The sequence below is a fragment of the Pteropus vampyrus genome, unplaced genomic scaffold, assembly GCF_000151845.1.
Source record: "Pteropus vampyrus isolate Shadow unplaced genomic scaffold, Pvam_2.0 Scaffold166, whole genome shotgun sequence".
NCBI classification, from domain to species: domain Eukaryota; kingdom Metazoa; phylum Chordata; class Mammalia; order Chiroptera; family Pteropodidae; genus Pteropus; species Pteropus vampyrus.
The window spans coordinates 2,633,145-2,646,206 of NW_011888947.1; the positions used below are offsets into that span (position 1 = coordinate 2,633,145).

At 43.2% G+C, this 13,062-nt stretch overlaps 2 protein-coding genes across 5 annotated transcripts in view; one reads left to right on the forward strand and one right to left on the reverse strand.

Moving 5' to 3' along the window:
* The window catches only part of ZDHHC7 (zinc finger DHHC-type containing 7), a 29,815-nt gene extending 27,384 nt beyond the window's left edge, over positions 1-2,431 (forward strand). For all 4 annotated transcript variants that reach the window (XM_011370273.2, XM_023536666.1, XM_011370274.2 and 1 more), the window contains exons 6-8: positions 311-392; positions 1,189-1,319; positions 1,969-2,431. In XM_011370273.2, coding sequence (XP_011368575.1) covers positions 311-392; positions 1,189-1,319; positions 1,969-2,145 — 390 coding nt within the window. In that variant the 3' untranslated portion in view covers positions 2,146-2,431. The remainder of the gene's footprint in view (positions 1-310; positions 393-1,188; positions 1,320-1,968) is intronic.
* The window catches only part of KIAA0513 (KIAA0513 ortholog), a 122,226-nt gene that overhangs the window by 92,601 nt on the left and 16,563 nt on the right, over positions 1-13,062 (reverse strand). The window contains exon 3 of the mRNA XM_023536665.1: positions 12,546-12,677. The gene's annotated coding sequence lies outside the window, so the exon portion shown is untranslated. The remainder of the gene's footprint in view (positions 1-12,545; positions 12,678-13,062) is intronic.

A 13,062-nucleotide genomic window follows, 5' to 3' on the forward strand; every position in this document is an offset into this window, starting at 1 on the left:
TCTGATCTCGGAAGCTAAGCAGGGTCGGGCCTGGTTAGTACTTGGATGGGAGACCACCTAGGAAGACCAGGTGCTGTAGGTGTTTAAAAAAAAAAGAACTTACTTCTGTACTGTATATTTTTCTATAAAATTATTTTACTTAGTATAATATGAGCTTGGGTAGGCAGATGTCAACTACTGCAATTGACTCCTTCCCTTGTTAATTTTTACCAACAAATGAAATGGAGGAGTCAACATAAGATTAAGCGGTCTTCGGTCCTAGAAATCCATAATTGTTCACCAGTCGTAACCAGTTTCTCCCTCGTTCCAGATGTACATAGCTCTGTCTTCAGTCCACGCTCTGATTCTCTGTGGACTTCAGTTCATTTCCTGCGTCCGAGGGCAGTGGACTGGTAAGCTCACACTGTGTGTGTCTTTCTTGGAAGTCATGCTCTTGGGGGAAGAGGGGAAAGCTTTAAGGAAGGAATTGATTTTCTAGTTTTGAAAGAAATCCTCACAGTTATTTTAGGAGTTTTCGTTATGATAAGTTTTCACACTGCCTTTCTGCTAGTATGATGAAGCCATAAATATAACTTTTCTTCCGTGGTCAATTAATAATTTCTACTAAATAGTTTCATTTACATTTTGTAGATATTGAGATTCGATGGAAGTTAGTAGTATTTCCACCAAAGCTGGTGTTTGTTTTCTGATTAGCTAGCTAGGCATCGTGTGGAGTACAGCTTGCATGACCGAACATGAGTGTAGTGCAGATGGGCCTAACGTGTCCAGCTCTGGATATGCAGGCAGCTCAGACAGAGATGCCCCTCCCCAGGGTGGGTGGGGAACAGCCCGTGTGTACTTCCCGTGTGTAGGTACACATGCCTCTCTTCTTCTCCGGGTTTAGTTGCATTTTAATAAGCACTTTAATACACAAATACAGTCTTAATAGAAACTTCGGATAACATGGACTCTTTAGAAACTGCTGACCAGGAAATGGTGGTGTGAATTTTTGCTTGAAAGGGCTGACCTCCTCTGCCCCTTGGTGAACAGTGAGCGTGCCTATTACAAAAGGAGCACTTCCTCCTGGAAGTCGGCCAGGGGCTGGCACTGTGAGGATCCTTTTGTGAGCGAAACATGCTGATATCCTGCTGTTTGGGGAATTCGTTATGCTCTGATGTCCAGTCACAACGCACTTTCTCTCGTTCACAGAATGCAGTGATTTTTCACCTCCAATCACTGTCATCCTGTTGATCTTCCTGTGCCTTGAGGGTCTCCTGTTTTTCACTTTCACTGCAGTTATGTTTGGCACCCAGATCCACTCAATATGCAATGATGAAACGGTATGCTTTGTTCTTGGCTGTATTTGCTTAATATTTGGTGAAAGCTTGAGTAAATGGGAAATCGTAATGTCAACAGCAGGTGCATGTATATTAACGCAGGAGATTAATTGGGCAGCCTCGATAAGCTCCAACAGGTTCGCTATATTTGTTCATCCTGTCATTATGCGCAGTGCATATTTCAGGGATCAGTGTGATTTGAGAGTCAACAGAGCCAGGCAGATTCCCATTTTCTAGGAGACTCAGCCCCCTGGAACAGCTGGATGAGTTGCAAGGAATTGGTTGCCTTCACAGCTTTGAACTGTAGGTCTAGAGAAGGCACTTGATAAATAATTTGTAATGAATGAATTCAAGGCTGTCCCCTGGCCCTGAGGACCAGCTCTCTCCTGCACCACTGTGGCTGCGGGGGCTGTCCAGTTAACTGATGGCCGCTGTATGATGTTGGTCTGGCCAGCCTGGCTGTGCCGAGAGAGGTCGTGGGGGCTGGCGCCAGGAAGGAAAGCCCACACGTCATCCGAATGCCTCGTCCTCAGATGCAGTGGAATCGTAAAGTTTGGTGGTATTTTCCGCTGACTTAACCACTCGGCCTCACCTGGATGTGTTGGGGGTTTTCCTGGCACTGCCACCCACTTGCTTATCTTTCTGCCTCCAGGAGATAGAGAGACTGAAAAGTGAGAAGCCCACCTGGGAGCGGAGGCTACGATGGGAAGGGATGAAGTCCGTCTTTGGGGGGCCCCCCTCACTCCTCTGGATGAATCCCTTCGTTGGCTTCCGATTTAGGCGACTACAAACGAGACCCAGGAAAGGAAGCCCAGAGTTCTCTGTTTGAGGTCCCTCTCATCACGCCAGAACTGGTTAACCAACTTGATTTATCCGGGGTCTGAAAGGGTATCGACAGCTCATCTGTGACCAAGGGCAAATGGAACCGACACAAACCAGTTGCTTGCAGCAAGCAGAGTTTTATATATTTAGTCACAGACTGCAGATTTTCCAAACGAGTAACTGGATGCTGCTCTCATCAGTTTTCACCTGTACAACTAACGAAAGGGATGTGGCCACACGAAGAAGCCAAATGTCATTCTCTTCCTGCACAGTTAGGATTTTTGTTAAGAGTACTTTCATTTTCTAAGGAGCTGTGTGGGATACTACATAGGTTATGGAAATCCTGTGTACTGAGCTGCTTTTTTCAATCATGAAGAAAAAAAGTCAATCCAGTGAACAAGAATTCTCCGACGAGCGCTTTCGGGAGTTCCTGGCGGCCCCGTGCAGCAGTGCTCTCCCTCGACGGGCAGGGGCGTTTACATAGAAGTCAACGTTGGTCTCCATTAGCTCTGACACTTTGCACTGAATTGGCAAAAGATCTGTGCACTGATGAACGGCGAAGGTGGCTTCAGGTACACTTCCACCGCCCGGAAGAGGCATTCTCTGACCCTGCAGCAAGTCTGCGCGTCTGCGTGTCTGCGTCTGTGTCTGTGCCTGTGTGTGTGTGTGTGCGCGCGTGTGTGTGTGCGTGTGCACGTGTGTTTTAAAATTGACAGTGTTGTGTAGGCGATGTAACGTTTAACGGTTGTGTGCAGCAAACAAGCTATTTTTTAGAAACCGACGTTTCAGGGAAGCGGGGAGAGCGGCCCCGGGATCCTCCTCCCGTGGGCCTCACTATGAATGTATTGCAACCTGGAGAATATCTTGATCCAAAGAACAATCATTCCTGTGCGGTCCTCTGTTGCCCTCCCGTTTTCATTTTATCTTCAAATTCTTCAGTGCGTGGGGGACTTGGAACCGACTTTTTTGGTTCCAGCCGAATTGGCGGTGTGCGAACGGCACCTCAGTGAGAGAAGAGCAGAGTCGTGCGGCGGCCGTCACCTCGTGCACCTTGTCACTCGTGCAGCTTGGTGGGTGTGAAGAAGGAGGGGCAGACATAGCAGCAATGAAACAGAGAGACAGGTGTTGGCCTTTGGGCGTCACTGAGAAGGTGAGGGGACTGCAAGGCAATGAGCCCTGGATTCTGTGTCCAGAGAATATTCAGGATGGCAACATCTCGTTTGATTTTTTTTTTTTTGGGGGGTGGGGTGGTGTCATTTACGTTTCTCTACCCATGTCACAAGTGATAAAATAAGACCATTGGTGCAGAGCTTCAAATTATGTCAGAAAGCAAACAGCTCCCCTCCTTGGGGACTCGCCTTAAACCTGCCTGGTCTGTCCATGTTGTGCGAGACTCACAAGGAAGCCATCTGTGACAGTCCGAGGGTCTCCTCTAAGCCTGCCTCCCACGCTGAGAACTGTTGATGTTTCTCTCCTGGTCTTCACTCCTTTCTGTTCATCTGTGAACCGTTTTGTTTTTGTTTTTAATTAATTTGTACCCTATCCTAATCAGGGCTTCTACCACTGCTGATGCAAAACCACAAAGGGACCTACTTGAGACACAATCATAGCCAAGTGAACAAAGCTATATAGGATGTTTTTTGAAATGGACTAAGTCACTGCAGAAATGTGTGAGCTATTAGGGGATGGACTGCGTCACAGCCAGAGGGACAAAACACGTGTAGTGGGTGATCCAGGAGACTGTTTCCAGAGATTGTCTTGCATATTCATTTGCACATTTGTTGTCTGGGTTGGACATGTGTACTGGGCTTCAATGTGAGGCTTTTAATATGTATATCCTGTTTATCAATTTAAAAAAATTATCGAAGTGGTTGAATCCTGTGAGACTTGGCAAGTATGTACAAATCAAGTATACTTGACTTTTCAACCTCTTCTTTCAATGTAACTTTTATATGAAATAAAGTCATCAATTGACGGTTCTCAATTTATTACGTGGTGCAGTTCTTGGTGGATTGTCAGTGTGTTCAGTGGCTGGCTTCTCCTTGGCTCATTAACACCAGCACCCAGGCTGTCATAGTCACTCCTGTACTGTTTCCAAAGCCGCATTCAGGTAACTGCCCTCACCACCTTGCCCTCCACACTTAATATTGTACTCTTAAATTGACACACGTCATCCTACTTAGCTTTATGCTAAACATTCCTGTAATTTTTTTAGTGCTCTTTGAAATTAAAACAGTTTAAAAAAATATCTCTCTTCAACCCAGAATGTCCGCTACTTAAAGCTTCAACAAATTTGTCTAATATTTGTGCTTGAGAGACCCAGAGATGTGTGAAGAGAGCGAGCTAGGGAAGATGGGCAGCCGCATGAATGGACGACCAACTGTGCACGCCACAGAGATGCTGCATGCACGCTGTTCCAGGAGGCACTTGCTGGCCTTTCAGATGTGCAGAAACAAAGGATCCTAGACATGGAGACATCCCTGAGCCTGGACGCCAGGCCAGCAGCTACTCTCGGGTTTGTATTTGTGGCTCTGCAGAATTTTGCTGCGATCTATTTGTATTCCTATTAGGATGTCATGTAGGCTCATTTCAGAGAAGTATGACATTTGCATTAAAATGGAAAATGAAAATGTTATCCAAACAGGAAGGTGGCTAAATCTTCTATTATATATAATTTCAGTTTGGGTGCTTAAGCAGAAAAAAATATCCTGAAAAATAGCCTAGGAGAAGCCCATAGAATCCACGTTGATTACAAACGTAGTGTGCAGGTGCTTCAATGAAAGGGTAAGCTACCTGCAGCATTGACAGGATCAGATTTAAAACCACATTGTTCCTTATCCATCCAACTGACAATTTAAACAAAGACAGCCCAAAGACAAGGAAAGATAAAGCTTGGTTCAGTTAGCCGAAAGCTGAGCCAGTTTTGATCTGTAAGAGAACAGCTTGGCTTCCAGGCGCAATGGAAAGACTGAGAAAATTACAGAAGAAGGTTCTATGCACAGCGCATTTTCAATCCAGAGAACACGTGGTTTCCCAGAGCTCCTGGATTCACAGCCTGCTCTGCCTTCCCCTCCCCACTCACCCAGTGCATTTACATCCCACGTTTGTTCACTATACAGTTTATATTACGATGACTAAATATTTTATTGTTAAACCAAGTAGGGTCCTGTGATGTATATAGCTTTTCACTTTTCCCCGAGATAACATTGCCTCATGCGTGCCCTGTATACTCATCATTCGGTCTTTCTCCACCCCCACAAGCCTCTCTGGTGATGGGGTAGTTCCTGCCCAGCCTCCCAGCTTTCCGCTCCTGCTCCTGGCCACCTTGGCTTCTCAAGGTGTGCTGTGCAGATGTCTTCCCGAGACTCCTGTGCTCAGTCTCTGGCTTCCTGGCTTCTGCATCTTCCTGGCTCCTGCATTCTTCAGTGGGTACAGTACACACGTTCCTCAGTAGTTCCTTGAGAAGAGGCGTGTTACTAAAGTGTTCAAGACCTTAGCCTGTCCGAAAAATGCCTTATTCTACCCTTACCTTTGGTTGATGGTTTGGCCAGACTGTGGATTCTCTGTTCAATACTCTTCATTCAGCATGTTGGAGACACCACTCCTGGTCGTCGTCCACCTCCCAGGGCGGCCAATGAGAGGATCCAAGTACTGGTTTCTATTTATGTGACCTAGTTTTTTTTGTTTTTTGTTTTTTGCTTTTTTTAATTTCAAGAAGCCTTTAATATCTTCTTTTTAGCCTTTAATTCCTCACGTTTAACAGTGATCTGCCTTGGTGCCCTGTACTAATGGATGGTGGCCCCTTTCTACCTGAGAGATGTGATTTTTGCTTCTGGCAAACATGCTGTGTTTCATCTTTGGGAAGTTCGCCCTCTGCCTTATTTTTTAACTCTTACAGACTGAACATAGTACTTCCTGGACCAACCCTCTCATTTTTTCTCTTATTGTCTGTTTTCTGGAACGTATCCTTAACTCAGTCTTCTAGCTCTTCTGGATATTTTATTCAGGCTACGATAACGTTAATTTCCAAGAGCTTTTAATTGTTCCTTTGTTCTTTTTTAAAAAAAATTTTTTTCAGAGCAGTTTAAGGTTCACAGCAAAATTGAACGGAAGGTCCAGAGATTTCTCACATACCTTTTGTCCTCACAAATGCACAGCCTCCCCCACTATGTATATCCTCACCAGAGCGGTGCCTTAGTTATAACTGATGGACCTACATGGACACAGCGTAATCACTCAAAGCTCACAGTTTACACTACGATTCACTTTTGGTGTACATTCCATGGGTTGGACACATGTATAATGAATGACATGTATCCACCATTACAGTATCGAACTATTTTCACTGCCCTAAAAATCCTCTGTGCTCCGCTTGTTCATCCCTGTCCCTCCACCAGCAACCACTGATCTTTCTACTGTCTTCACAGTTTTGCCTTTTCCAGAATGTCGTAGAGTTGGAATCACACAGTATTGTAGCCTTTTCAGACTGGCTTCTTTCACTGAGCTTTTAAGTTTTCTCTATGACTCGTCACGGCTTGATAGCTCATTTCTTTTCAGTGCAGAATACTATTCCACTGTCTGGAGGGACCACGGTTTATTTATCCATTCACCTACTTAATGGCATCTTGGGTGCTTCTAAGTTTTGGCAGTTATGAATAAAGCTGCTGGGCATGGGTTTTTGTGTGGACATAAGTTTTCAACTCATGTATTCTGCTAGGAGTTTGATAGTTTCAGATCTATTTAAGTTTAATCCATTTTGAGTTGATTTTTCGGTGTGGTGTCATTCTTTTGTATGTGGATATCATTTCCCAGCACCATTTACTGAAGAGACTGTCCTATCCCCATTGTGTATTTTTGGCACCCTTCTTGAATATCAGTTAACCATGTAAGCATGGGTTTATTTCTGGGCTGTCTATTCTGTTCCATTACTCTGTTGTCTTTATACCAGCAACATACTGTTTTGATTAATGTAGCTTTGTAATAATATTTTGAAATCAGGAAGGGTGATACTTCCAGCTTTATTCTTATTTCTAAAGACTAATTGGACGATCTGTGGTCTTTTGTGGTTTCATATACATTTTAGAATTTTTTTTTTCTATTTTTGTAAATGCCATTGGGATTTTGATAGGGATGGCATTGAACCTGTAGATAGATTTGGGTGGTGTGGACATTTTAGCAATATTAAGTCTTCCAGTCCATGAACATGGGATGTCTTTCCATTTATGTCTTCTTTAATTTCTTTAATCGATCATTTGTAGTTTGAGGTATACAAGTCTTTCACCTCCCTAATCAAGTTTATTCCTAAGTATTTTGTTCTTTTTGGTGCTAATGTAAATGGGATTGCTTTCCTTATTTCCTTTCCAGATAGTTTGTTGTTCGTGTATAGAAATGCAACTTTTTTTTTTTTTTGCACAACTGATTTTTTTTTTTGCATGTTGATTCTATTCTGCAATTTTACTGAATTTATCAGTTTTAACAGGTTTTTTTTGGGGGGGTAGAGTCTTTAGAGTTTTCAATATATAAGATTATGTCGTCTGCAAACAGGGACAATTTTATTTCTTCCTTTTTAATTTGGATGCCTTTTACTTCTTTTTCTTGCCTGTGGCTCTGGTTAGGACTTCTATTACTATATCGAATAGAAGTGACACGAGCGGGAATCCTTGCCTTGTTTCTGATGTTAGGGGAAAAGCTTTCAGTTTTTTAAAGGTTGAATGTGATGTTAATTGTGGGCTTTTCATATATGGCCTTTATTATGTTGAGTTAATTTTCTTTCCTTTTAAAATATTTTTTATTTTTCAATTACAGTCGACGTTGAATATTATATTAGGTTCAGTGTACAGCATTTATATAACTTATGATGTGATCCCCCTGACATGTCTAGTACCCAGTTGACACCATAGTCATCAAAATATCATTGACTATATTCTGCATGCTGTACTTTACAACCTCATGACTATTTTATAACTGCCAGTTTATACTTCCCAATCCCTTCACCTTTTTTACTCAGCCCCACAAACCCCACTCCCATCCGGCAGAGGTCCTTTCCTTCTAGTCCTAGTTTGTTGAGAGTTTTTATCATGAAAGGTGTTGAATTTTGTCCAACACTTTTTCTATGTCTATTGAGATGACCATAAGATTTTTATCCTTTATGTGGTTAATGTGGTGTATCACGTTGATTTTCATTTATCGAACTATCCTTGCTTTCCAAGGATAAGTATCTCTTGGTCATGGTGTAGGATTCTTTTAATGTGCTGTTGGATTCAGTTTGCTAGTATTTTGTTTAGAATTCTTATATCTATGTTCATCAAGAATATTGGCCTGTAGTTTTGTTGTGGTGTTTTTGTCTGGGTTTGGTATCAGGGTAATGTTGGCCTCATAAAATGAGTTTGGAACTGTTTCCTCCTTTTCAGTTTGTTTGGAACTGAGTTTGAGGAAGATTGGCATTAATTCTTTCTTAAATGTTTGGTAGAATTCATGAGTGAAGCCATCTGGTCCTGAGCTTTTCTTTGTTGGGGGGTTTTTGATTACTGATTTAACCTCCATATTAGGTATAGGTCTGTGAAGACTTAATAAAGACAGGAATGAAAGAGGAGACATTGCAACTGATGCCACAGAAAGAAAAACAGTCATAAAAGATGACTATGAACAATTACGCCAAACTCGATGACCTAGATGAAGAGGATGTATTCTTAGAAATATAAACCCATCACGACAAAGTCATGAAGAAACAGCATACCCCTTAAAAAGAAAAAGAAAAACTCACCTGAGATGAGTGCTATGGGAGGGTTTTGCAAAGAGTTCTACATTAATGTTCTAGGAAATGTAGTAGCACATACTTTGTTCTAGGGAGTTAGTAGCACATACTTTGTGTTGAGAAAGATTTTTTGGCGGGGGAGGAGGGACTTGATACCTCAAATTGATAAACAACATTCAAATAAAAATGAAATGTTTTGGGTTTAATTGTGCTTCCTCTCTTATTACATTGCCTCATTTTGATCATCATCCTTGAGAACATCATGTGGAACATGCGAAGAAGGAAGAGATGTGGGCTTCTACCCAGTCCGGGGTCAAGGGAACCATTTGGTGACAAGTTCTCTGAAACAGACATGTTCACAAGCCTGCTACAGGACAGATGAACCTCCCAGAGCTTTATAGACAAAGACTACCGAAATGTTTGCATGCTCACAGGAGTGAACGAACTCGGTCCCTGCACATTTACCAAATAACACAAACACAGCAACTCCAGGTAAGACAAAACAACCGCACAAACCAGGGATGGCATCATTTTCGTTCTGACAAAGGAAATTTGATACTGCCACTGTTACTTGCCATCTCCCTACCTGTGACCATCAGTCCGTAGTGCTTAAAAATATCCGGCCCACTTTGCAGCCATCTATCTCTGGATCAAGTTGGACAGTAGATGCTTTGCTGCATAGATTTTTTTTTAGTACGGAAACATTCCCAAGAAACTTGACTTTGAAGGTTGACTGGAGATGAGATGGGAACAAGCACTTACATTTACTTGGGACCCTAGAGCCCCTCAGATTTTTCTGCACCATAGTCCCACACGTGGAAATCCACAAACGTGAATATCCCGCAAGGCCCTGTTCTCATAAGGACATCACCATGTCGTCCAAAGGACTCCTATTCAAATACATCCAGTGTTCTACAAACCCTGAACTAGAGCTCTCAAACCATAATGTACACACAAGTTCCAGGGCATCCTGGTAAAATTATATTCTGATTTGGCAGGTCTGGGGCGTAGCCCAAGATTCTACGTCCTTAACGGACGCTGATGCTGCCGACCCACAGAGCACACTTTGAGTAACAAAGTCTTAATGCCGGCCGATGTGGGAAGAGTTAATTAGCCTACGGTGGCCACTCAATCTAAGTATTAAACAACCATTTGTCAATACTGAAACATACTGGTATAAGTGAAGAAGAGAATCCTCACTTCCACACCTCTGTCAAGTTATATGCACACAGACACACATCTATGTAAGTCAGAAAAACAAAAGGAAAAATAGGAAAATGAAAGCACTTGGACTTATTGAGGTGACAAGCCTTTTGGAGAATTTCACTTTTAAAGTCATATGTTGGTGGAATAAGCACTTTTTAAAAAGTGCATGATCTGGAAAGCAGGCTGTTGAGTTGAGCTGTTTACAATCTACTCTTAAAGGACGTTTTAGAACTCACTCATTTTGAGAACTGTTTATGGCTTAATGAGAAAAGCCTTTAGGAAGTGTGGCTGTGGGGAAAAAGCAGCTCTTACATTTAATCAGGAAACAATTCAGTCGGTGGAGAGTGGTCTCCTCCAATGGTGTCATTTAGGGGGTGAGAATCGTTTTCCTGCAGATCCAGTGACCCAGCCGCTCTCAGATTTGGTCATGGCACCTTTCTCGCTGGCTATCATGGAATGGAATGTCTTGTGCCCGTTTCCCCAATCCCAGCCATCCTGAAGAGGGAGGTCACTCAGCAATGAAGTCCCTTAAGTTGCAGGAGTGTTTTAAGCCCCAGAGGCATTATCAAATCAACAGGGAGATTCCTGGGGGACCTCTTGGAAGGGGACATGGCGCAGAAGCTCTGGCTTATTAATGACACAGTGTTATCTTGACTTTACCGTTAGGCATTGCTGTGTCATGGGCAAGACCTGCAAGCTGGCACACCTGCTCTAAAATTCTCTCTCCTGACAGGTGCCTGACAGGGGATGGCTGAGCTCAACATGCCATCTGGCCACAGATAGACATTCACATGTGTGTGAGTAAACTGAGGCTACTATGCAACAACCAGCCCTCTCACAAAACAGCTCAAACCAGCTGGTTCATCTTCACCTGGCCTTAGGATTCTCTTGAGTTCCAAGAAAAGCTCCAAGTGCAAGGTTAAATAAGAACATGATCACCAGGCATCATTTTGACATTTCCAGTTTCCAAAGTGCCCTCCTATACCTGATCCGATTATATCGTCACTATAACATTTTGAAGCAGATAACAATGTACAGCAAGTCCTCACTTAACATCGTTAATAGGTTCTTGGAAACTGTGACTTTGAGTGAAACAACATATGACAAAACCAGTTTTACACCGGGCTAATTGCTCTAAACAAGAGTTAATTTTCCAAGGCATATTTCTGTCACAAAAACTTTACCAAATTTCTAAATAAGGACCCAAAGTGCTTCTAATATTAAAAATTGAAACAAATGTGAGCTATACATATATATAAGAACGATTAATAAAAACAAGTCAGATCATTAATTTCCAATCCACTTCCAGATCAGGGTCACGGGTGGCTGGAGCCAATCCCAGCAGCTCAGGGCACAAGATGGGACCCCACCCTAGACAGGACGCCCGTCCATCACAGGACACATTCACCCCTACACTCACTCAGACTGGGACAATGTAGACGCACCTATTCCCCTCACATGCACCTCTTCGGGATGTGGGAGGAAACCAGAGTTCCCAGAGAAAACCCACAGGGGAGAATGTGCAGATTCTATACAGACGGTGCCCCTGGCTAGGAATTTTTTTTTTTTTTCCCATTGGTGTTATAACAAAACGTAGAACGAAACACGTTATTTGAGGACCTTCTGTGCCCATTTTATAGACCAAAAGACAGGCTTATGGAGGTTACATGAAGTGCCCAGGTTCTCACAGATAGAGAAAGAGGATGGATTCCACGTAGACATTCTGACTAGACTAAAAATGCTTTTTGTAATGTAGCTTAACATTCCCTGGCTCAGAATATAAACCTTTCCCCATGAGCTTTAATGCAAATCCCAGCGTGCTGAGCTAGGTTACTGACTGGGGCCTGTTCATCGCTGTCTCCATCAAAAGCCTGGAAGAACTAACTACTTAGGGCACTTGGTGGGGAGGGGAGGAATTGGGCCCTGAGGGACTCAGGGGAGGTTGCTCAGGGACCCATGTGTGGCACACAGTGATCATTTAATGTTTAGCATTATTAACATTAGCTATCCAATAACACAGTCATGTGCCACATAACGACATTTCGATCAACGGTAGACCACATATACAATGGTGGTCCCATGAGACTATAATGGAACTGAAAGATTCCTATGGCCTAGTGACATCATAGCTGTCATAACGTCCTAGAACAACACATCACTCACGTTTGTGGTGATCCTGCTGTGAACAGACCTACTGCACTGCCAGTCATATAAAATAGTAGCACAAACAATTACAGCAGTAAGCTATACCACCCAGGTTTGTGTAACTGCGTGCTATAATGCTTGCACACCAAAATCACCTAACGACACATTTCTCAAAACGTATCCTGGTTGTTAAATCATTACATGGCTATATCACCCAGTCTATGACTCTAATGGCAATGTTATTAATAATAATGACAATAATAATAATAATAATGTGAGGAGGTAGCTGACCTCCAACTCACCTGGTCATCCACAAGCAGCTCACAGAACTCCAGGAGTACCAATTTTTGCTACTTCTTGGACTTGCACATGTCACTGATGTGGCCACACCTTGGTAGCCAGGTCCCAGGAAGCATGAGGCTGAGGTACCAATGCTGCCGGGAGAGAAAGGGGTAGGCCCTCAGCCTGGCATCTGCACTAAGTCCACCAGAGGGCGCCACAAGACAGCAAATGCTCATACTTGTTCAGGCCACAAAAACAAATTCCTCTATTGTTGGCTCATCTAGCCAGTAGGTCCACAAATATTTATTGAACACCTACTGTGTGCTAGTGAGGCCTCTGCCCTCAGTAGACACAAATGCAAGAAATTAAATTATAACTCTGTACTGTGATACATGCTATAAAAGAACAGCAGCAGGAAGAGAGAAGGAACCTTAGGGTGGACATCCTGGAGAGTGAAGAATCTGGGAAGGGCAGGGGGCGGGGTAGGGTGGGGAGGGAAGAGCTGTGCGAAAGCCCCGGGGCAGAGAAGGGCTGGGA